At 37.1% G+C, this 24300-nt stretch overlaps 1 protein-coding gene and 1 long non-coding RNA gene across 3 annotated transcripts in view; one reads left to right on the forward strand and one right to left on the reverse strand.

Annotated features, from left to right (window-relative positions):
- Positions 1-1535, reverse strand: LOC118233242. Its single transcript, XR_004766499.1, has 3 exons — positions 1447-1535; positions 925-993; positions 1-408 (listed from the first exon to the last, which is right to left on the reverse strand). It is a non-coding gene; the product is annotated as an uncharacterized LOC118233242 (long non-coding RNA).
- Positions 1536-12791: 11256 nt separating this feature from the next.
- rb1cc1 (RB1-inducible coiled-coil 1) overlaps positions 12792-24300 on the forward strand; it is a 35228-nt gene continuing 23719 nt past the window's right edge. The window contains exons 1-6 of one of the 2 annotated variants that reach the window (XM_035429128.1): positions 12792-13112; positions 14419-14537; positions 15217-15349; positions 15437-15563; positions 16082-16252; positions 21110-21312. In XM_035429128.1, coding sequence (XP_035285019.1) covers positions 15279-15349; positions 15437-15563; positions 16082-16252; positions 21110-21312 — 572 coding nt within the window. In that variant the 5' untranslated portion in view covers positions 12792-13112; positions 14419-14537; positions 15217-15278. The remainder of the gene's footprint in view (positions 13113-14418; positions 14538-15216; positions 15350-15436; positions 15564-16081; positions 16253-21109; positions 21313-24300) is intronic. The other variant, XM_035429129.1, reaches the window with a different exon arrangement.

Raw genomic sequence — 24300 nt, forward strand, 5'->3', positions numbered from 1 at the left:
ATTCAGCTGCCGAAAGGGTTGAGACATTAAAACAACACGTTATAGGCATTTCATACCTTTTCTGGCTTGCAGAGCTGGCAAGGCACAGGACCGAACAAGGGGTGCACAACAAACAGACGGGGCTGTGGCAAGCGAGAACAGAAATGAAATGTAGGTGTTCGACTAACCGCACCTGTAAATGTATACCTGTAAATGTATTACATTGAAAGTATATACCTTTCAATTGCGAGAACTCACAAGTCGGATCGCATTAAACAGGACCGGGCAGTTGCTTCGGCATGAGAAGCTGCGGCAACAGATTAAGCAGACATTGTTTTCAACTTGTGACCACTCTGTCCCCCGTTCTGCTTACTGACTCATATAGGGCACAGGAATAAACAGGGGGATGGGGCATTCCAGTCTTTTATTCTGCAATGGGACACACACAACCAGTCAGTTCAGGAAGATGGATAGATGAATCGGCACAACTTGCTCCCACCACAGCATGACAATCATACTCTGCTGTAAGTTACTATGTTGGCTTGAAAGACTTAACATTGTAATCTTTACATTGTGATATAATCTTAATAAAATAAACTTACAAATGAAATAAAATTAATTAAAATGACTGTGTACCTTTTACAATATCAATAACACTCTAACATCAATATCTACACAGTTGTACAAAAACTAGAATGGATTCCTTACAATAGAAAATATGTAATTTAATCCCATGCTCTAAATGCCCATACATTTTTTCAAGGAAATTATTTATAAATGGTCCTCTGCTGCCACCCTCAGGAATGGTACAGTAACAGCAGGCACGCTCGCTTATTCCAGTCAACAAACGCGAATTAACAGCCTTTACCCATTAACGCGGCGAACGTGAGCCAAATGGCTGTTATAACTACACTCTACATAACATATTTGAACACACAATCTTACCTGCAATGGGACACATAAAACCAGTCAGTTCAGGAAGATGGATAGATGGATCGGCACAGCTTGCTCCCACTTTGATTGAAAGACAGAAATCTACATTAACAACGTGTTGCACGAACGTTCCAGATAAAGCTAGCGTCGCGGCTAACCAAAGTGCAACATGTGTCGTTAGCATAGCCTCACAGTCGGCAATTATGCATTTAGCAGAATGCTAAGCTAACTAATTAGCCTATATTGCCTATGAGTTACAATACGAAATTATATGATATTGATTACTTTTCCACACTGTGTGACAATATGAATTGTTTTAAATGCAAATCTACAAAACCAGATGCACGGTTTATAAAATAAAAAGCTTTCAGAAAATAATGGTTTGTGGTCCCAAATTAAACATGCATTTAACTATAATACTGCATGATGCATATTTACACTGTTACAAACTGACTGCCGAAACTGGGCATGTAGCATTACGTTCCATTTGCGAGCTCTGTAGCCTATAAAGATTGTTTTAGCTTTAAAACGTACCGTATTTTAGTTCTTTCAGCAGCAACAACGACCCATGCATCAAATACTAACCCAACAAAGCAAAAGCCATATTATTGAAAGGGGAAGTTGCGTAGCCTATTTGTGAAGGCCTCCCTATGTCCCCGTCCTACCTGAAAGGGGGCGGGGCAGAACTCTGATACAGGTGATACCAGTTACATTATTATGGACATATTATATTGTTGTGTCATAACTCAGGAGCCCCATAGCCGTCCATTGGACCACAGGATTTTATTTACATTTGGCTGTGTTATTCTATGTTTTATGTTATCCTAGTGTTAGCATTGCAAGCTTTTAGCATGGTGACGTTGTCGTTGTAGATAGGATTGGCACATGCCAACTAGTGACAAAATGGGAAAATGCATTTATACTCTATACATATATATATATATATATATATATATATATATATATGAATGACGCTCAAGGTAGTTAATAAGGTCATGAGTAAGGTCATGTTCTCAAATCATTCTATGCGTTTTCCCATTTTGTTACTGGTTGGCATGTGCAAATCCTATCTACAATAAAAACGTCACCATACTAAAACTTCAGCAGAGGATTTGAATCTGCAGAAAAGTAAAACAGCCATTCTATGAAAACCATTGATGAAAACCATAGATGAAAGCATTAATGAAAGCATAGAGCATGAAGTTTGCTCTTGCTCTGCCTAGCTTTTTTCTTCCACTTCCACTTGGAACCTTTACTTTAGTCACTGTAATTTGGATTTAAATGGATGTATTTTCCAAACTTACAATGCAGAGTGTTAACAGCACTTATTTTCTAATGACTAAAATGGATTATTATCATTAGTTATGACTAATGCATGCAACTCCTAAAATCTTACTAATTTCCATAAAACTCTTTGATGGCAAATTCAGATGCTTTATAAAAGTGGCCCATCATTACTTTTCCATTATCACCCTTTCTAATCGTTTTGTCCAACTTAAATTTGTACCTCAGCATTGTTACACAATTCAGTGTCCTCAGTATTAGCTTAGTCTTTTAGTTTATTAAATGTGGAAATATGGGACAGTTGTTTCTCCTGTGTATTAATCCAATTTGTATTTCAAATCAAACAATGACTATGAGGCAAAGTCCACAATGTCTGCATTTATTTCATGTCATTCAATGAGTCATTCAGTGAGTCAAGTCCCCTCATTGCTGCCTCTTGCCCAATGCACGCTGGGATATGTACATATATAAACACAGACGGGTGACAAATTAAAAGACAAAGCTCACTAAATGAGAGGAAACATAACAAATGCAGATGCTTCCATACAGGTGTACTGTATGATACAATTAAGCAATTAACATCCTGTTCTGTGACATGTATAACAATGCTGAGCAGGCCCAGTTGATCTCAATTTTGGATCAAGGTGGCAAGAGGAAAAGATCTAAGTGACCTTGAAAGAGGGTTCATTATTGGGGCACAGATGCACATTTATATTTTATAACATTCCAAGATAATAATAACAATGATTGTTATTGTTATTGTTATTGTTATTGTTATTATTATTATTATTATTATTATTATTATTATTATTATTATTACATACTATGAAGGACAGCCGCAGTTCTAGACTGCTCTGTTTGGGGGGGAATTCACAAATTTTGGGGGCAGTATTTGATGTAGTTAATTTAACCTTTCATTATATTTTGCTATATTTAACTGGTATACCGTCTGTCCACATTCGGAATTGAACACCTCTTTGTCCAGGAATGCACAGAAGGGGTTATAAAAGCACAAAAACTTTTCACTTCGGATGGGTTCCGAATCCACTGTTTTGGTTTCTGGGCAGTGAGATGAGGTTTGAAACCTTTGCAGTGGTAAGTTAATGGCCATCACTTGTGTGTAGTGGTGTAAATCCGTCTGTCTCTTCCTTCATACATGATAGTAATACTGAGAGAACCGAATCTTGGGGGATTAAGAAATTGTTTTAATAATATGATTCACATTGTATATTTGAGTCTTTGGTCATTCATTTATAAACAGGCAAATTAAATTATATATATCTCATTTTACTTCAAACAGAAATTATGAAATTTTATTGGGCTGTATGCATTACATGAACTTTTCCTCTGTCAGCCCTTTGTGTCCTCCTCCTCAAACTACCCCCCCCCCCAACCCTGTCCAAAATGTGAAAATGTGTCATATTTGAAAATGTGTCATATTAATTATGTTAGATTATCTACAACAGAAATCCATGCTTGAAAGTTAACATGGATATGTTTGGTGTGATGCAATGGCTACACCTGCTGGTAATTTTGAAAAGTGCATCCTCCCTTCATTCAATTATTACTTGAGCCACTGGTTTGTCTGCACCATGTGACCCGCAGGGATTCAAACTTGTATTTCAATGGTTATCCTACAGAGTCCCCATAGGCACTGCAACAGCACAATCAAGTAACTAATTGTTACAACTCAGTTTCTGACTGCGACATTTATGAAAGAAATGAGTTGATCTAATATGGGTAGAGTCAGGAAGGAAACGATGGGCCAGGAAGGACATGGATGGGTTGGGTCTGAATTTGCTGCTGATCTTAAGGAAAAAACAAAAACCAGAAGACTCTGTGGTTCTCCATGACCAGGATTGGGTATCAGTGCTGTAGAAAGAAAACATGCATCCATATAAAACAGGATGTCCATTCATATCTGAAAATCTATTTTAGCCCAGCAATAACATGGCTGATTCTACTTAAAGTCTTGATCAAGGGCCATGTTTAATTAATTATTTGAATCATGATTTTTTTATTTAACTTTTTAAAAAGTTAAATGTTATATAACTGCTCTCATTTTTAATACGGGCATTTCTCACTGCTTCTAACAAACCCTATCATGCCTGTGTGCAACATTTAAAAATACTGTTGCATGAGCATGGTAGTAAGTAATCAAACTGAATTTAATACTTGAGTGTCGCTTGCAAACATCCCTGTCAATCATCATTTGTGCTTAATTGGTGGCAATTACTCTATCAATGTAGTTTATTGAGGTGGTGCAAATGGTTTGAGAAGGCTATCGTGACCACTAGCTGATAGAGGACTGAAATGCAATGCGAGAAAACTAGGTGAGACAAACTGGTGGCCAAAAAAAAAAAAACTGTCATGTTGCAATGTACAACTTTATACATTTATGGGTTCTGAAGTTCAAACATTTCTGATGTGGCCATAATTTTTTCAGTGTGCCCCAGACCTGAAGTTCTCATATTGTATGCTCTTTCTGCTTGAATCTCTGTTTTTAGTACTGCTGTTTTATTCAATGAATGCAATGGTTGCTCTTACAACAAATACACATTTATGACCGCCTCCCTCATTACCCAATTTTATTTAGTGAAACCTGTAAATGAGGCTATTATTTTTATTACATTACATTAAAAAACAAAATTTACTTGGATTTGTCTAGATTGAATTGTGATTATCTGATTTTAATGGAGATAAAACCAGTTCCTGATGGCAAAATTACAAAGATATGTGATGTGCCAGCTTTGTTCTTTGTTTAAATGAAAAAGAAAATGTGTTCCATTTATTTAAATGAAATTAAAAGAAAGGTGACAGAGATTTCAGATGTGTTTTAGTGCAGGAATACAAGCAACATACAGTATTTTAGAATTGATACATTCTGATTAATAGTATAAACACATGTAAAACATTCTAAGCACCAAGGAAGACAGCAAGCAATTGCACAGTAACATTAAAATATGATTTTGAACATTCTGATTTTAAACATTTTAATTTTAAACGAGTATGGACAGGTAATCCACTTCTATGCACAATAGAAATATACGTAGGTTTCAGTACAAGGAGATTAGGGGCCACTTCACTATGGATCGCACATTGCACCATTGCCAGCCTCATTGATGCTGATCCAATGATCTCCCAGCCTTCTTTAGCTACACTGACACCACCTGTGCCTGTATTCTCCCAGGCCAGAAAAAAAGCTTTCTGCTGGCCTCATGGGCGTGGCCTACATTTGGACACACTCCTGCTGGCTCCAATTGGCAGCCTCTGGGCAAAATGAATAATTCATTTCATTTGGAGTGCAAAGGAGCAGTTGTTCATGCAAAAGCATGACCGCTTTTTATCTATTGCCCTTGTGCTGTGAAACGGAGTATATTTTAAATGGGAGGACCCCATCGATCTGTTAGCTCAAAGGATCTGCACTGATGTCTGCAAAATCAAAAATTAACTAGTGCAACCTAGACTCTTATGCTGTCTGTCCAAGTAGTGCCTGGGATGGGTTAGGTTGTGTCATAGTTAATGTGTTACTGTGAATATATATGTTTCTACATGCATGGTATGGGGCACAAAGATGCTATATCTGCACAGAATATTTGGGCCACATCATTCACTCAATCACACACTATACTACAGCAAATCAGGCTCCTGCACGTTCTCATGTAACGTAATGGGCGGTGGGCCATTGTTTTCACATATTACCATTTGAATACAATGTGGTCTTTTATGTTGTATTGCAAATTAAAGTCAATTTAATGAGTACCAAAAGCAAAGGGACAATATATTTCAGTGGAAAATGCTCTCAGAATCATGAGGACTGAAGAGAAAGAACACAACAGTGCTGAAATTGGAGTTCTTACATAAAACACATAGAGATTCGGCGTTTTGAGGATATTGCGACTTCTTGTTCCATCATTGAATGAACAGCCACAGCAACCCCTGAGTTACTGTGTTGTGCATATTAAGGAGCTTTTGTTTACTTTTTATTTAATTAAAATAATTTTTTACAACTTAATTACAGAATACACTAAAGGCACTGACTCAGGACCACCATAGCACATAATGATTGAAGTACCCTTTAATCATTATTTTTCCCCTCTGCAATTTTATTAGAAACTGTGGGTACTCTACAAAACCTCTTCCCAATTTTACTAAATTAACTGAGTAGTCTCAATTTAGAAAAAGAAATAAACCTTTTTAATGCACCTTAAAAGAGTAAAAACAGAGTGGAACTTAATTGTGAATACTTTAACAGATTTAGTTGTCCTACTCAGATGATTCAAAGCAGTTGCTTTCCTCAGACCATTTGACTTAACTGATTTTCTTTTTACAGTTTACAGGTTCATAGCTGCTCAACCTGCCATGTTAAGAAAACGACAATAGGCTTTTCCAAGTTTGGTGTTAAGGTCTGATCTGGAGTGCGGGATTCTGTAAGTGTCATCTGATGCATCCTTTGCAATTAATTACAAAACCATAAACCTGTTTAATTATGCTTGTGAAGGTATGAACAGTACCAAAACAGTATTTCTAAAAACTCAATGCTAAATGCTAGTGCTAGGAGGACAAAACAAAGCAGCGAGCTGAAACATAGCTCACAGAGGGACCTGATGCCACATACAGCCATAGTATACTATTTATGAGTAGTCAATTGTTCAGAATTGATCTAAATTTGTGTAACCTTTAAGAAGCTGTGTTACTGTAAATACTCCAGATTAGTAACGGCATGTACAGATTTATGGCAGCCATGCAATATGTATGAATAGCCTCTGGCAACATAGTCTGACATTAATATTGTAGGGTTCTTAATATTTAAGACTTGCATAGCAAAATGCATTAACATACACCAGTTCTTTTATAATTTAAAGCTTATGCAACCTCAAAAATGAATTAATTACCATAATGGACAACAAGAGAGGACCAGATGACTGTGGGATTCCTCAGTCATGTCCAGGTCTAACATTACCCAGTGCTGACAGTCTTGTCCATATGAGGACACATATTGATTGGAACAGAACTTTCAGCCCATCTAGGCTCGCAATTCACCCAGAGACATAAGAACAATGGGCCTCATGTTCTTAAAAATGTTCCTACGAAAAAAAACAATATGAGATTCTTGACACATGTGCAGACCTTTGTTTCTGTGCATATCACAGGTGTATGAGATCATGAATGCTGGCTGTTTGTAAATTTTATACACAATCCTGTTCATGTGATTAGCATAAGGAAACAGCCATGAACTAATACAGTTAAGAAAAAAATATTGAATGCCGAAATGTTCTTGGAAACGTTCTTACACACAGTTTACGATCAAATGTGATCGTACACGTTTCGTGAATGAGGCCCAATGAGACTACCCTTATAGAAATAGTCAGGAAAATGACAAGCATTGTTCGGCTGAATGGCCTGTTCTCGTCATTATGTTATGTTATGCTATGTCATGTTACATACAGCAATATATTATAAAAAAACTATGTGAATCTATAATGTGGAACAAATAATGGGACATATATTTCACAGAAATATGATATATTTTTATACCTTTAAGTGGCAAGGATTAGTGTATTTGCCAATATATTATGACATACTGCTATATATAATTATATGCTATATATTGGTAACATTTAATTCAGGATATTTACAATATATTATTTTCCATATATTCCAGTTTCCTAATGGTGGGATCAGCTGGGGATCAATTGTCAGCTGCATGTCCTCCCAGCATCTAGTGCTGTGAGAGACTCTCCTCCCGGGTTTTCTGGGTGGTGACTAAGAGCCCTGGGGGACCATACAAACATTGCAAACAGGAGAAGCCACTGAACCAAATTCCTGTAGAACCTCAGAGGTTGCAAAAAACACATATAGAACAACTGGCCCAGTCCCTGGAACCGGGAACAGCCAACAAAGGTCAGTCTCAAATATGCACCAGGTGCAAAATTCACACCCCCTGAAGATACACATTTTGATTACAGCAACAAATACAAGCTAGCACATTGCTGAAAGGTGCTGTCACCTACCAAGCTATCATGCAATAATGCCTAATTATAATATTGACATGGTTTACATATAAAATTGAAAATATAAGAATAACCCTATCCATGAGTAATCCCAAAAATATCAGTAGTCTTTGCATGTTACATGCAGAATGGCTATCCCTCAAATGAAAATAGTCTTTGCTATTTTTTTTAAAGGAAGGCATATTCAGTTATGTTTGGAAGTTTCCAAAAAGGGTTTGGGAGAGGCATAGACCAGCCTCAGTCCATAAGAATTATGTTTTGTTTTTTCATATAATATTTACATTACAGTACCAAATGCATTCCGTACAGGAAATGAACTCTTGGATTTTTCCCTCTGATGGAATGCCTTACATCAGGGCTGCCCAGCCCTGTATCTGGAGATTTACCTTCCAGTAGGTTTGCTTTCCAGGCCTAACAAACCACATCTCACTCAACAGTTAGAGATCTCATTAAGCTTCTAATTAATAGAATCAGGTCTGCCAAATTAAGGTTGATGTGAAAACCTACAAGTGTAGGTCAATTAGCCTCCAGAAACAGGGCTGGGCCAAATGATAAAAACAAGAATGCTACACAGCCCTTCGGCACTAATTACTAATACTGCATGGAAGATGATTAATATATTACATCCCGCAAAGATGTAAAAAGTAATGGCAATCCCAAGGAATGACTGACATGGCAATCTGCTTATCTTCATGCTGCCCAACAGCATTAAACAATAATGGATCTTAAAGTGGTTGTGTAGTCACACTTACATGCCTCAGCTTTGCCCTACTGCTGCTAGTGTCTACGCTTCCTGTACAATAACAATATCTAAGCATCGGTCTTCATGGAAATGCATAGTTTTGAACATATGACTAGAACTCAAACCAGTGTTACTCAAATATTTACTAAAAGATGCTAAATTTGTTGCTTCTTTTTCTAGAAGGGTCTATGACTGGATATGACTGGAGAGGACAGCTACATTGTTTCATATTTTATACATGCATTTTGGCAGGTTGTCTCATAGTGAAGAAAAGGACAAAAATTATATCATAATTTAAGAAATTGGGCCAGCCTTACAAAATATTTGCTTCATTTGTTTCCTAAAAAATAAGAACAGAGCACTTGAATAAAACAATCAAGCAACTAGTGTCGGGGCTGTTTCTTCAATGTTGACAGCTTTCAGTAAGCTAATGCATCCGTAGTGAGATTAATTCATATTTGTTTTTTAAGATAATTTCATTAGGCAGATATTTTCATGTCTAAAAAGCGTTGGCAGAAATCCAGCTAAATCAATCAAAATTTTTTTTAGATACACATACACGTAATAGGATCCAGGTATGACATTCCTATGAAGCATCTTGAAGTCCATTGGTCTGCAGGTCAGTAAAACAAGACACAAACCCTGTTGAGACAAAAGTCTCTTGGGGAATTTGCAGCCCTTACCTTTCAGTAAAAACTGATCAAAGGGCTGCAAGAAGCAAAAGCATTCATGGTGCATACACAACAGAAAATGGCTTCTTCATGTTTTAGCAAGAAACACTGGTGGCCAAGATCCATTTACACAACTGCACTATCAACATGCCTGTTCTAAATCAGCCCTCATTCGCATGATATGAAAAGCGGCTTTTTTCCCACAGGCACAGAAATAAGTTATGGAGTGAACAATCATTTAATAATGGACTGAAAAAAGCTCTTGTTGAAACAAATTATTGAAACAAACAGGTTAACTGTCTTTAATTCCCATCTGATAAAACAATTGTGCTCTGTACAAATAATAGATCTGTTTTGTAATTAAACTGTAAATGACACTCCTGCTGTGACTATTGCTAGTGTAGTGGATGTCTCTGCTAATTCCCTGATGTAGGAAGGTGTTGTATAACAGATACATGCAGACACTGGATTTTTGAATAGCCATTCTGTTTACACACAGAAAAACAACAGAAATGTATTTAGATTATTTCTGCTGTTCCTTCGGGCACTGTCCTTTTCTCTGTGTGTAATTCAGAATTTACATATGAAAAGCGATGGCATTCCAGAAAATATTTCACTTACAAACAAACGTAGGAATACACACAAGACTGTGTATTTGTTCATGCAGAAGGAAGAAAAAAAATCTCTGGCTTTCAGTTACTATAGTTATATCAATTTGAAAAGGTATGTAATATAAACACATAGATGATCTTCAATACAATTATTATACGTCATTTGCTATATATGAATTTAAACATGTACTGTACGACCATGTTTTGATAACTAATTCTTGTTTGTAATAATTATTTATGAAATAATGGGGAGAAACAATGTTTTTAAGACATTTTTATTGCCAATTTTCCTCTATTGCCAGATTGTAATGGCTGGCCTATCCCATTTCTGTGTCATCCTCCAATCAGTTCAGGAGAGCACACACAAGCATGCACACCCTCTAAATTCTGCCAGTCATCACTTTTTTTAACACTGTAATCCACCAGCTGGCCTGCGCAGTCACGGTACAGGAGGACTGCAAAAGAGAAGGCACTACCACAGGCACTAATGCAGATGACTGATCAAAACCAGTAGACTGGTAATTGTGTGATGAGGCAGGGAAAACCCACCCAACTGGAACCCACCTTCCCTGGTCTACAGTTTGTCCCATCATACGTGCCCTGCATAGCTCCAGGTCACATTCACAACTAGTACAGCCAGGATTTGATTTGGGTTGCGGTGCACATCCCTGCACTGATTAAAGATGCTTCCAGTAATTAAAAACACATCACTAATTTTTACTGCATAATGTAAAGAATCCATAAAAACAGCGGTGTGTCCATAAATCCAGGGCTTAACCCTTTAATGATAAAGTGAAAAGAAAGGCTCTTGAAATTTTGTCCATCAATCAAAAGCAAAATGAAATAATGGTTGTGAATGATACAGATTTATTTGAGTTATGTTCAGTGTAGTTATATTTTTAGAATTGTATATTCACAAGCAATGTAGAGGGTATATCTCCAGAGGGAATTGAGAAATAAATAAAAACAGGGACCATTTAAGATAAAAGCTAGAACATGGATGATTAGGTGACAGGTTGAGAGTGCCAGGTTGGAAATTTATCCAGGACACTGGGGAACCCCCTGCTCTTTGTGATGAGTGTCATGGGGTCTTCAATGAACACAGTGAGTTAGGAACTCGGTTAAACTTCTCATCCGAAAAATGGCATCTCCTACAGTACAATGTATTGGTAAAATATAAAAAACAAGTGAAATATACACCAACTCAATAGAGAGGCCCAAAAGCTCTTGAGCAATTGATAGGATAACCACTGGGGTAGTGTGGTGGACTGCAGTTTGAATCATACAACAGTGGCTTGGGGGATGATGTCCTGACCTACTGACTCGAGCCAAGATTCGTATTCAAAGATACAGCTGTGGCGTGTAACCTCTTGACCGCTGGGGGCTGGACTGAGGGTTCGCTGATTGCTCTGATCACATGTTGGGGTGAAAGAAAAAGAAGGGGCAGAATATAAGTACAGGAAGAGGAAAGTTAAGTTTGTAACCTTAGTACTATAGAGCAACTGTAAAATTACAATAAAACTGATACAACTACATATACAAACAATGTTAAAATGTTCAGTATCATAAGTGCCCTGTACAATTTCTATTGAAAACAACAAGGCCTTATCTAGTGTACAAGAAACCATGGCCAATTTCAAATTCCCCAGGTACATGGAAACCCACAGATTATAAAGTGTCATGCATCATTTTACCAACAGTTTTCGATGATCAATTTGATCCATTCTTTATAACATTTCTAAGTAAAAATGGCCTCTTAATACATATATTTTAATGTATCCCTGCATAATTACTGTATATCAATTGTGTATTAAAGGAATGAGCCACTAAAGCTGAATAAAATATGTGTGAAAGAATAATAAATATGCCAACAAAAATCAATTTAACTCTTAAACAACATGAACAGATCGCAAAACAATCTCTATCTACTATTTACATTAGGTTTTGTTTTCTTTCATTAAAAAAATAAAATAGAACTATACAAGGGAAAATTCCACTTTTGTACTTTGCCTTGAACCTAAACAAGGTAAGATATAAGATGCAGTTTTCTGTAACTTCTGTGCATTCTTAATTGATATTTTTCATGTTGTCAAAGTACAAGTTCATACTAGCCATGATTTTTATGGACCAAAACAAGTTGAAGACTAGGACTAGGCTAGAGTGCACACATCTCCATGGTCCACACATACCAAGTAGCCTACCAAACACCCTTATCAGTTTATAAGAACAACTTGTTTCATGAAAAATCCAGAATGACATCATATTATCAAAGTGTTATAGTTTTCAATCCATGGGGGTCAAAAGTAAAAATTTTACATTTGTTTAAGATGTTTAAAATGAGCTTTAAGAATAATACAAAACATAAACTAACCAAAAAATCGTGTCAACTACAATATAGTGTTTGTACGACCTGGCCATAACAAGAGGTCGGCGCAGACCATGTTACCGAAGCCCAATCAGAAGCCAAAATACACCACCAAAGCCCCTTTTTATGCTGCGTTCATAAAGCAAAACACTGCCCACCCCAGGCATTTTCCTCGTTCTGTCCCAGAGTGCATCGCGCTTCACAGTGACGACAACAACAAAACACAGCAGTAGATACAGGGTGGCAGCTAGCTAGCTGGCTACTTGATATAAACACTTAGGTTACACAATCCCTTTTGGGGAGATCGGTGACAAGAAAAACAACAATACACTGAACAGCCCGATCATAACACGGGTAATATGACCAGGACTTCAGAAAAAATACATATTCAGAAAATCTTCTGAATATAATATTGTTAACATTTGGTCGCTAGCTTGGTGTCTAGCTAGCTGCTTTGAGATCCCAGATGAGCTAGAAAGCGAAGCCTAGAGGATATGACAAACAAACGCCGAGGTGAGGGTATTTTCATTGCTGTTGCGATCGCAGATTTGCCCTCGGTTGTAATTATATTTTGTGTAATGGAGCTGGCAAGTACGAAAAAATAATATGTTTTTGGCTGACTGCACAGCCAATTCATAGCAACATGTAGAAATAATAACCATCTAGCGGTGCATTGACATTGTCTTGAATTGGCTAGCTAGATAGCTAAATGACAGCTGATATTTAGCGGACAATCCAGTATGTTTTGGGCCTGGTGATGGCGGATAACTGAGACGGGATGTGACAAATGATCACGGTTTGGTTACGGCGAGCAACCTTTTAAAACGGGAGTTTTGTTGCCTTTCCATGGAGGGACGTTGCAACGTTCTTTGTCTGGTGCAATCCAGTAGGCCTGGCGGTATGCAGTTGTTAGCTCGCTGTGCTACTGTCCAACCGTGATGTAAACCCTGATAGATAGCTAGATGGCTAGTTTTACTAATTGGTAGGAGCTGAAAATAACTACATACATAGGTAGGGACCTTGAGTGTTTTGTGTGAACCTTTCAGTCAGCCAATATAATAATCCTAAAATAACATTTATTTTGTTTTAATGACATTTTTCAAGGTGAAAGAAATTAGGTTGCCCCATGTTGATCATGACATGACTCAGCCTGTACCGACCTTTTAAACTGCGCTGAGTGTCGAAACTTTTAAAGGAAAAATACATTATAGCTACATATTTTATTTTATAAAGTATGTCTATTTACGATGTTTCCCCTACAACGAAGTAGCACGCTGGCTAACGTCAGGTTTGCAGTATGTTGGCAGGTTGATTTGAGTAGTTAGCGAGCTGGTCGAAGTTACTTAAGTTAACTTGCTTTTTAGGTAACTCAATGTGGAGTTGCGGGCTTGCTGTGCTGAAGCTTGGCTTCTCGTGTCCAGCGGACAATGTTTCGACATTCGCTGGTCCGCTGTTATAAGATACCGTTAATTAATTTCTTTATGCTTTTCCGTTAAAATTAACTGAAGAACACACTCTATGATGTTTCATTGTTCCAAAAGGTGTGCTTATAAATTGTTTGATTTACGTCGCACTTCTCATTTGAGTCGTAAAACTCCTCAAATGAGCCAGTGCGGGTTTTGCCTGATGTTACTGTTAGCAAAAGCTGCAACTAATTGTATTATTAGGTTGCAATGCTTGCATGAAGTGACGTGACATAACTTCATTAGCAAGTGCATTTTTGTTAAAGAAATGGACAACAATCAGACTGACTACAATTAAGGCTAGTCTTTTCTCACTTTTCGTTTTCACTAATAATTTCATCATGCTTTACTTACAGACTCTGTTAGCAGTTCCGAAACCCACTTTGATGTTTCAGTTGCCAAAGTATATTACATCACTTACTCTCCTTTTCCTGAACCACTTGGTTGGAGTTAAGACGGCGTCCTGTGACGTTAAGTAAGTGTGTTGTCTTAATAATTGGTAATGTAATTGCCATGTAATTGACTAACATGCACCAGAGGCTGTGTATTACTTAGAGATTATTAGGAATGATTTATGATTGTTTCACTTAGCTTCTCTATTCATTTAATAACAATATTTTACATAAGATTTCTTACGTGGGAAAGTTTTTGTCTATTAGTGTTAGGCTTCCTTTAGGCACACAATGTAATTGCTTATAAGTATAATATACCCTGTAGTACTGCAATAAAGGAAGCCAAAATTCTGATCCAGGGTTCCAGGAAGAGATAAAATATTTCTGACAGAACTTATTGAATATTTGCAATGCCATGTGCAATCATGCTTTTTTTCAGCGTTATCATTATTGTCTGGAAATGCTGAATTTGATGTACTGTTGCTACAGTGTAGTAGTTTGCACTTTGAATGAGGGGATGGTCATTTTATAGCCTCATAGCTCAGTAGAGATATAATGAGGTTGGAACATGCCATATGCAATGTAATTAATTTAACCTTTCACAATATGTATAAATAATATGTGGAGTCTTCAAATTTCTGGACGCAAATTTGAATTAACAAAGTATTCTCTTACATGATGTAGCCTTATGTCCGCACCATTCATAATATTATGAAATGTCTGCTTTTTCTTTCTGAGCTTATTTCTCTTCTCTTTGTGCAGATAGGTGCTAAATGACTAAATGAACAAGGAAGGGAAGTGTGAAGACTGCCGGAGTATCCAACATGAAGTTGTATGTGTTTCAGGTCAACAATGGAAGCACACTGACTTTTGACACTGAGCTTGCCGTCCAGACGTAAGAACGCGCTCTCTTCCCTCTCAGGGCTTATTGCTGTCTGCATGCTAGGTTCACTTGTTTTACACGAGTAACATGTTTTCACAGGGTTTCAGACCTTAAGCATGCCATCCAGGTCAAATACAAGATCGCAACGCAGCACCAGGTTCTCGTTGTCAATGGAGGCGAGTGCATGGTTGCAGACAGGCGTGTCTGCAGCTACAGTGCTGGCACAGTAAGCTGAACTTACCTTTTTGATTTGGAAATTAGAATTTGCATGAAAAGACTGCATTTAGCGAAGCTTGGCCAATGGCAGAATGCTGTCATGGTGCTAATTCTTTGATTGATCTTTTTGGTACTTCCATTACGCACACAGACTTGAATTAGACCATGGTTAAAAGGTTGTGGGCAATGTGATGGTCATCTCAAAGGTGATAGCTTTTGTTTTTGCTGTCGTAGTGTAAAAGGTTATTATTCTACAATAATACAAATCAGACACAGATACACATGAACATTTATGAGGTGTTCACACTAGATAGTTTAAGAAATGCCAGTTTTGGGAAATCATTGTTTGGTGTGTACAGAAGTTTTTTTTTAAATTTTTCTTTGAGACCTAGTGCTTTAGCTTACATTAGAGTAAGCACACAAAACCCCTTAACTGCACCATCCATACAAAAAAAAAAAATAGAATAGAAATAAAATAGAAAAAATAGTTCTAATAAAACTGCCTTTCCTTTTTACGTGTTTGTTTAGGACACCAACCCAATCTTCCTGTTCAACAAAGAGATGATCCTTTGTGACCGGGCTCCAACAATCCCCAAAACCACCTTCTCCATAGAGAACCAGATGGAACTGAAGGTGGAGGAGTCTCTGATGATGCCAGCAGTTTTTCACACTGTTGCCTCACGAACACAACTTGCAGTGGTAAATTCTTTTGTTCTTTTTTCTTAATAAAGCACACAGTGGAGTTAAAGTATATAGTTTAAAATTATTTCATCAAAAAGCATCTGTTTATCCCATTTAAGCGCAGTTGTTTACTTTGTATTTTAATGTGGTTTTTATTGGTTTACTTTAAGGAAATATCCAATTTGTTGAATTGGCATATCTTGATAATTGCACAGTTTTGGCGAATGTATGTGCAATAGTGAGTGGCATCTTCTAGTTTTCCATTCTTTGTTTATTCAGTGCGTACTGTTTGATCTGACTCCGCTAGGTACTTGCCTGTTTGATCATTATTATGATCCATTCTGGTTATCTTCACCTGTAAAATTCTATAGAATGGTAAACATTGGAAAAAATGAAGAAAAAAAGAAAATATCCAGACACGATAATTGGCAATGTGTATTGCAAACCATATCCACTAGTTGTTTTCAACCCTGGTCTTGGAGTACCCTTTTGTATGGCATTTGTTTGTTCAAACCTTTATTATAATTCTCAAAGTATCAAGAGTTGTTTTTAATTAGATACTTTTAAGGTCTAATGAGGGATGATTACCCTCTCAATGACGCCTACAAGAAAGATATTAATGTCAATGATAATTATTTTTTCACATTAATTTAAGGACATTTTGTCATTCCGGTCAACTTTCTGACAACTATACATTTCACTTTCTGTTACATACCATGGTAAATGATTGATTTTGGAAGAGGTTACATTTTGTGTTGATTCACTGATAAACCTGCTGTTAAAATTAAAAGTCTTAAATGCTGAATGTGTACACTTGGTCATAAAACATATGTGGAAAATTAAGAGTTCAAGGACAAAGCAAATGGTAATGAGCCAAACCAGCATTGTGTATAAATTCTCTTCAAGGAACATGCTTTCAACCACCCTAATTAAATGTGAGATTGACTGTAACAAAAATCAGCATACTCTGGCGTACTCCAGGACCAGGGTTGAACACTTCTGATCTACACGGATAGGATGAAGCCTTTTCCAGTTCACATTAATGACTTTGAGGGAGGTGGAGCTTGCTTGGACTCTGTTATGGTCAAAGAGACTTTTTTTTTTTGGTCAGCATAATTCATCATTATGTAGAACCTGACCTGTGTACTTTTTACTGAAAAAACTTTATAAAGTTAAAACAATTGCCTTCGATACATGAAAACTAGTGTGTGACAAATGGGCATGCTTGGGAATTGCTCACTGTTGTGCTTAGAATTTGACTTCCTGGTGACATACTTTTCATGCAAAACCTTGTGGCTACTGCTTTATATATACTACCTGTGAGTTGTTGCTTCCCTCGGCTTGAATGTTCAGTACTGCATCGAATGTATTCAAATGTGCGGCACCCACATCCTGAAAATAGTCAGCATCTGAATGATCAGTTTGCTCCATTTTGAAGTAAATTTGGTAAAAAAAAACTACACTGGCCGTGTTTTTCAAGATAATCGGTTGCATTTTCTGAAAATGAAAATATGTATTTCTGAGCTGTATTGAATGACTTCAGTGCACAACTGAATTGAATGCCTTTTCTGGTTGAATGCTTAAATTGGGTAGGAAAATGTCAAAAAGTTCTGAGAGTTAGACAAAATCATTTTTGGTTTTGGTATTTGCATAGGATATGCTGACAGTCCGGGGGGAAAATATAAAATTACTGGTGTTATTCTTTAAAGAGTCTGCAATTTTTTGCACCATATTGTATACAGAATAGTTAAATGTTTCAGGACTGTGTTGATGAAATTGATCTGCGAATGGTGGAAATTAATTTGCTGACATTGCTTGATTCATTGGATTCTACCTTATTTGTGAGCTTTTTTCAGTCTTATGTTGCTTGTATACCCATTCTTTGCAGATATTACATTAAAAAAAACAGCTGTAGAATAAATACATTGTGATTATTTATTTCCCTATGGTGGATTTAAATATAATATCATTACTGTCGTAGCATCCGTGTGTGGATCCTTCTGCAGCATATTAAAATTAGGTTTCTTTCATAATTGTCTTCTGTCAAAGGGTCTGGTCAGTCTGATGCCTGTTTGCACTCGTGCTGAGCACAGGTTTCTGGTCTTGTCATTGATTGACCCTTTAAATCGGTTAAGAGACCACCACACCCCAAATGACCCCAAATGGCAGACCTAGTCCACTGTCCACCCATCCAGTGCTAGTGCTGCACAGGCAGCGATGGGGATCCCGACCATGGTGTAAACACGCTTTTGCCGCTCCGTGTGCTGTATCAAAATGGCAGACTGGCCTTGCGGCAGCTGCGTTGCGCTGGTTGGTTGAGAGGCTTTTTGTGTTCTCTAAATTTTGCCCATTGTACTTAAAGGGGTAGTTCACTTTCTTGGGATTTTGATATTATTTTCACTGTACTGTATGTTTTGTGTTTGCCTGGACAGTTTTGTGGACGATGAAGGGTACTTGGAAAAATGACTAATGTCCTGTCAGCTTTACAGTACCGCGTAAAGGACTTCCAGGGATTCATGGTCTAAAGAAAGAAAATGCACGTCAAGTGATTCCAGTGCTGCATACGATCTGACACTGCTGCACTTAGAGAAATACCAGCACAATATAAATTCTGATTTTTAATGTTTATAATTGTGAATAAACACTATAATATTATCTGTTCAAATACACAGCTTTTGAAAAAGTTGAAGTTGCTGCCCAAGCTGTTTTGGTGTTACTTCAGCTGTATTTTTTGGTTTAGACCATGAACACCCAAATGGCCCTATAACAGCCACTGTAAAGCTGGCAGATCTCAAAAACTTCAGTTAATATCTAAAAAGTCCTTAAACACATATCAAAACGGTCCATCCAAAACATCCACTGAAAGAGAACTGTCCCTTTAAAAGATTCATATCATGGGACATTAAATGAACAATTAAGTTTTTTTTTCATATTTAAGTGAAATTTTAGTATTCAAGTCAAATCAACATACCTACATGTGTTCAGCTGATACCAACCCTCAGGTTTTTCACTTTTCTAGCATGAGGAATGTAAATGAAATGGCCTCGATAATCACTTAATCATCAGATATTGGTTTGGTCAGACTGCTCTCTTAATGTGGTCATATTTTCCATGGGATGCATTCATGTATGCCTCTGCAGAGCACTCCTGAGATGGGTGCAGTTGTCATTTTGCTAAATTGTTTGAGTATGAGCACAACAAATTTGGCATGGTGCTTGCAAATGGACATAAGTAACCATGCTATTTACTTGTTCTTTTGTTTTATGTTGAGGTATTAAAGTATAGCGCTTGGAAATATAAAGAAATAAATGAATGAATAAATTGGAGGGGGGGGGATGACTTACGTAAAGATTCTGATGCATTCGCACCACTAGATTGACGATTAAAATCAATGTTTAGCTTAAAAGGTTAACCTTGGAAAATGGACAGAGAGCAGGCTAACACCCAAGTTTTCTAAATGCAACAATGCATACCGCATAGCGTTCAACCTTGGTGAACAAAAAATTATAAGCTAAAAATAAAACTTCAGGTCTTTTGTAATTGAACACTCACTAGCCTATAAACTGCACCACATGAAATTTTCGGTGTTCGTCATTTGAGTTTACCTGATGTCATGTTTTTGGGCTGATGCCAACACCCATTTCAGATATCTGAAACCTTTTGCCATATCTTAACTAAAAAACACGCATGGATTAAACAACACGTATACCACATAGGCAAGTTCTTAATTTCACCTCCAAAAACTGCTTCTTTTCTTAGTCTTTATGAATGACACAAATTAACCTTTTGTGCAGAAGGAGCACCTTTTCATAAATACAACGTTCAGGGCAGCTTGTCATTTATGTTGCATGTGATTGTTAGCTTTACTCTGATTGAAGTTTTCACAAACCGTGTTACGCAAATAGTTTTTAGACAGGATGTTGTTTGGCACTTAGGCTAATTATACCTTTGTTGAATAACTGGGCTCTGTCCATGTAAGGTTACAAATGATCAACAGCAGCGCAGGTAGACCATAACTAAATAAACCTGCCTGTTTGTGGCACTTTTAAAATCTCTCTCTTTTTACACAAATAAATTTTCTTTTTCTTTTTATCTGGTGCAATTACAGATAAATGTACAGAGGCTCAGATGGGGGGCAGTGTGTTCCTAGATCAAGACGAAAAACAATCATTTTATACTGCCTGTCGTTTGACTGTTTGCTAACAACCAATCAAATAGCTCTTTACTGCTTTTGTGTAACTCAGTCAGCATTAACCAGGCCAACATTTTGTGAGCTAACTTGGGAAAAGAAAAAATGAAAGATATTTGATCATGAAAATCTTGATGAGATCTTCACTGTCTAGCATGCATAAAAAACAGACCAGCTACATTTTGGAAAAAAATGTATATTCTAGTTTTGCAATGTACAGTACATTTTTACCAGATTTCACAGCTTTAGAATATCTGGGTATTAGTACCAAATTAATTTGTCTAATGAAAAAAGATGCCTCTTGTAGATACTCAACAGAATTGACTGAATTGGGGTTAAATTGAACATGAGATATATTACTACAGTAGTAGGCCTAGTTATTTTACAGAAGATGTGACCTCAAAAACAGAAAGAAGAGTTGATGATTATTGTTGCTACTCCATAGAAGTAATCTTACAAATGGTAAGAAAAAGTGTGTCACAGATTAAGTGGTTTATTAAAATTGATAATTCTGTGGCAGGTACATTTAGGTAATTTTGATTTTCTGTTTGGTCCCTAGCAAAACTGAAATGTGCTTTATAACATTGGCATCATTGCTCCCATATGTAGCAATACATTTGACATGACTGCAGTTCATTTTTATACTACTAATTCTCATTTTCTGTGATTCCTTGTTTGTTCTCAAGGAAATGTTTGAAGTTGCCAAGAAACTCTGCTCTTTCTGTGAGCGCTTGGTTCACGACGAGCACCTACAGCACCAAGGCTGGGCAGCCATAATGGCCAACCTGGATGACTGCACCTTGTCTTACCAGAAGCTGCTTTGGAAATTCGACACTGCCTATATGAACTATCAACAGGACATTGAGGACATCAAAATAAAACTTACCAAGTAAGCACTGTTTGATCATTAAAAGCATTAATATTTTAACAAGAATTAATTACATGGATAATTGCTACCAACACAGGGGTTATACAGAGATATCAACGGTATATTTTGTCTCACATTTTAATAACACAGATTAATACCTTGTATTGATAAGCCATGTGTCACCGTTGCTGTAATTAAAAGCAACACATTATAAATACCATTATTCTATGAAAGACTGTGCCTGGTTAGTTTTCTGAAGATGATATAAATCAATTGAAATAACCAGCATGCAGAATCCTCAAATGTGCTTATTTTTTCTGTGCTTTCAGTGTGTATTTACCAGTTGAACATTAGAGGTCCCCCTAATTCCATAATTCTGTTCAGTTTCTGAATTACTCTTCCTGGTTGCTTCATCATCGTCATAACAGTAATGTAATGCTTACCATACCACACAGCACATACAATTTAGACCAGGTTTAACATGGTGCTTAATGCAGATTATGAGTCTTGTTGTGTGATGCCCTGCCACTTAAATATAATAAAATAATAATAAATAATTGTAATAATTATAGCTTTTAAAATAAATAATTATTAGATTAAATACTTAATGAATAATTATCACATGACCTAACTGATAACTACTGTGTATGGGTTGCAGAAACAGTCAGCTTGAGCACAAGCTCAGCTTTAGTGAAAAGTTGTTCATTAACTTATTTCTAATTTTCAAGTGGCCGTTTATATTGAGCACTGTTTTCCCATTGAGTTTTATGTCATTCTTTAATAATAAAAAAAAACTAATGCAGGGACACGTATGTAATATGCGACATTAAGTAACATTGTGCAACCTACATTGTAGGAATGTATCTACAATTTAGTTGTATTTCATTAAAACTCTTGCTTAGATGCCATTACCTATACCACTTACTAAAATCAAAGCCCTTGAGGTCCTAGAACTGCTGGTTTTCCACCCTCCCTTTACCTTGGAGTCAGGTGTGAATGCAGTCTGGGTCGGATTTGAATTTGAGGTCCAGATTTGAGTATCCTTGACCTATACAATCATGATGGGGAGCATAATATTTATTGACCAGTTTATATACATTTACGTCTGGTTTTGCCACAGTTGTCTGTTCTATTGTGTCTTGACTCATTGTGTTACTCAGTTTAAAATGTCTTCCTTCATATCTCAAAGCCAAGCCCAAATAAAGTAGCAACTCCTGTCATACAGGTTTGGAAAATGCAGATTTTCAATGCTGTCACCCAGCTTTCCTGCGTAGACGATAAAGAGAAGCCTGTCTGCCCTGAGTTCATGCATAACAGTTTGGTGGAAAAAAAGGCTTGTGATATCTGCCGCTCTCTCATCATCAAGAAAAAACTAAAAGAACAAGCGGTGACTGTTTTTAAATTATGCTACACGAATCTGTAACTCCGTATGGCTGACTGAAACATTTCTTCCACACCGCTTTTTTCACACCCAAAATCCAATTTATTGACATTCAGCTTTTTACCGTTTTGTTTTTCCCAACCTTTTGGTATGAGCCAGAACAGCCCCCTCTGTCACAGTCATCATCTGTGATTCATGCATTATAAATCACACATAGTCTATCACTCATTATAAGTGTGGCCAGTTAATTGAGTGATTGAGTGCACTGAAGAACAGATATTGGACAGATAGTTCCTTGTAAAAGAAAAAAAGCTCTTCAGGCAGTACATTTACCGCTACAGTGCAAGATGCACTAAATTATGTGCCATGTGTGCATGTATTATGTGCCATGTGTGCATGTATTTTCATATTTAGGATGAGCTTGTTTTAAATTTTGTCAATTGTTTCAAAACTAATGAATAATATTTTTTGGACTGTTGTTCAGTTGCTTGCTTTTTCAGCTTACCTTAATGGCAGCCAGTGTTATGGAAAACGATACCCAGGGAAAGTATTCAATTGGGCACCTATATATCTGCTGAATAGCTGTCGTCTTCTTAGTTTGTACGTCAGTTTGTACTTACCACTTTCAACTAAACGCTTCATCAGAATTCCCTCTGATCTTCTTAACCATCTTCAGAGAATCCTTCAGAGAGGTCATGCCTCTTGCGTTCCACAGTCTCAGATCGAATCTACAGGCTTCTCGCTATTCAGGGATATGGGAGGGATACAGTCAGTGGGGATAGTCAGTAGCTCTCTCTGCACATGCGTATAAATGGGTTTCCTCCGCCCCTGCCCTGCACGTGCACGGCTTGCGGCTACGGTGTTGGGAAAGAGAAAACTCACCCGCTGAAATGTATCGCATTGTTGGTGTTACAGTTTGGAACCACAAACAAATTGTCTCTTTGTTTTATAGTGGGTGTTTTGTAATGGTATTGATTAAATTTAGGTTGAGATGGTTGATTGTAGTGCACCAGTCTGCTTTAAATGAGCAGTCAAGGCCAGTGGTCTGTGTTTGGCGAAGGGAAACCTCACTCAACCACCAGACGGATGACACTGACTCAGGCATCCTTATTCAGACAGATGGGAAACGGAATCATGTTTTGTTCATTTATAATGACCTACGATGAAATTTACCATAATATTTAAAAAATATATGTTGTTAAGGTCAGCGTGATAGACCACTGACTGTCCACATGAGAGAATTTAAATGTAAAAGCAGTGGTATCCAGTAGCTAATATTTTGGCAACTAAAACAGGATTATTTAATAGCCTTACAGTCATACTGTAGCACTTAGGCCTGTGAAGTGTTCTTTGAAACAGAAAAGGATATTGATCGATTTGAATCTGAAACCAACTGGGAGTTAACCCGGTCAGGGTTCCTCAAGTTACCACTCCATTAGACTGATGACATGGTCCCCACAAGCTGTCGGCGGTATTCAGTAACTTTGTCTCCCACAGTTGGTCCCACCAGTTTTTATCTATACCTGACCAGCAGGGATTTAAAGTTGTGTTTCAGTTATTGTTATCCCCTGGCCCAGCACAGTGAAGTGGCTAATTGTTCATCTGAGTGGCTAATTGTAACCTTTATA

This window comes from Anguilla anguilla, chromosome 8 (assembly GCF_013347855.1).
Source record: "Anguilla anguilla isolate fAngAng1 chromosome 8, fAngAng1.pri, whole genome shotgun sequence".
NCBI lineage: Eukaryota > Metazoa > Chordata > Actinopteri > Anguilliformes > Anguillidae > Anguilla > Anguilla anguilla.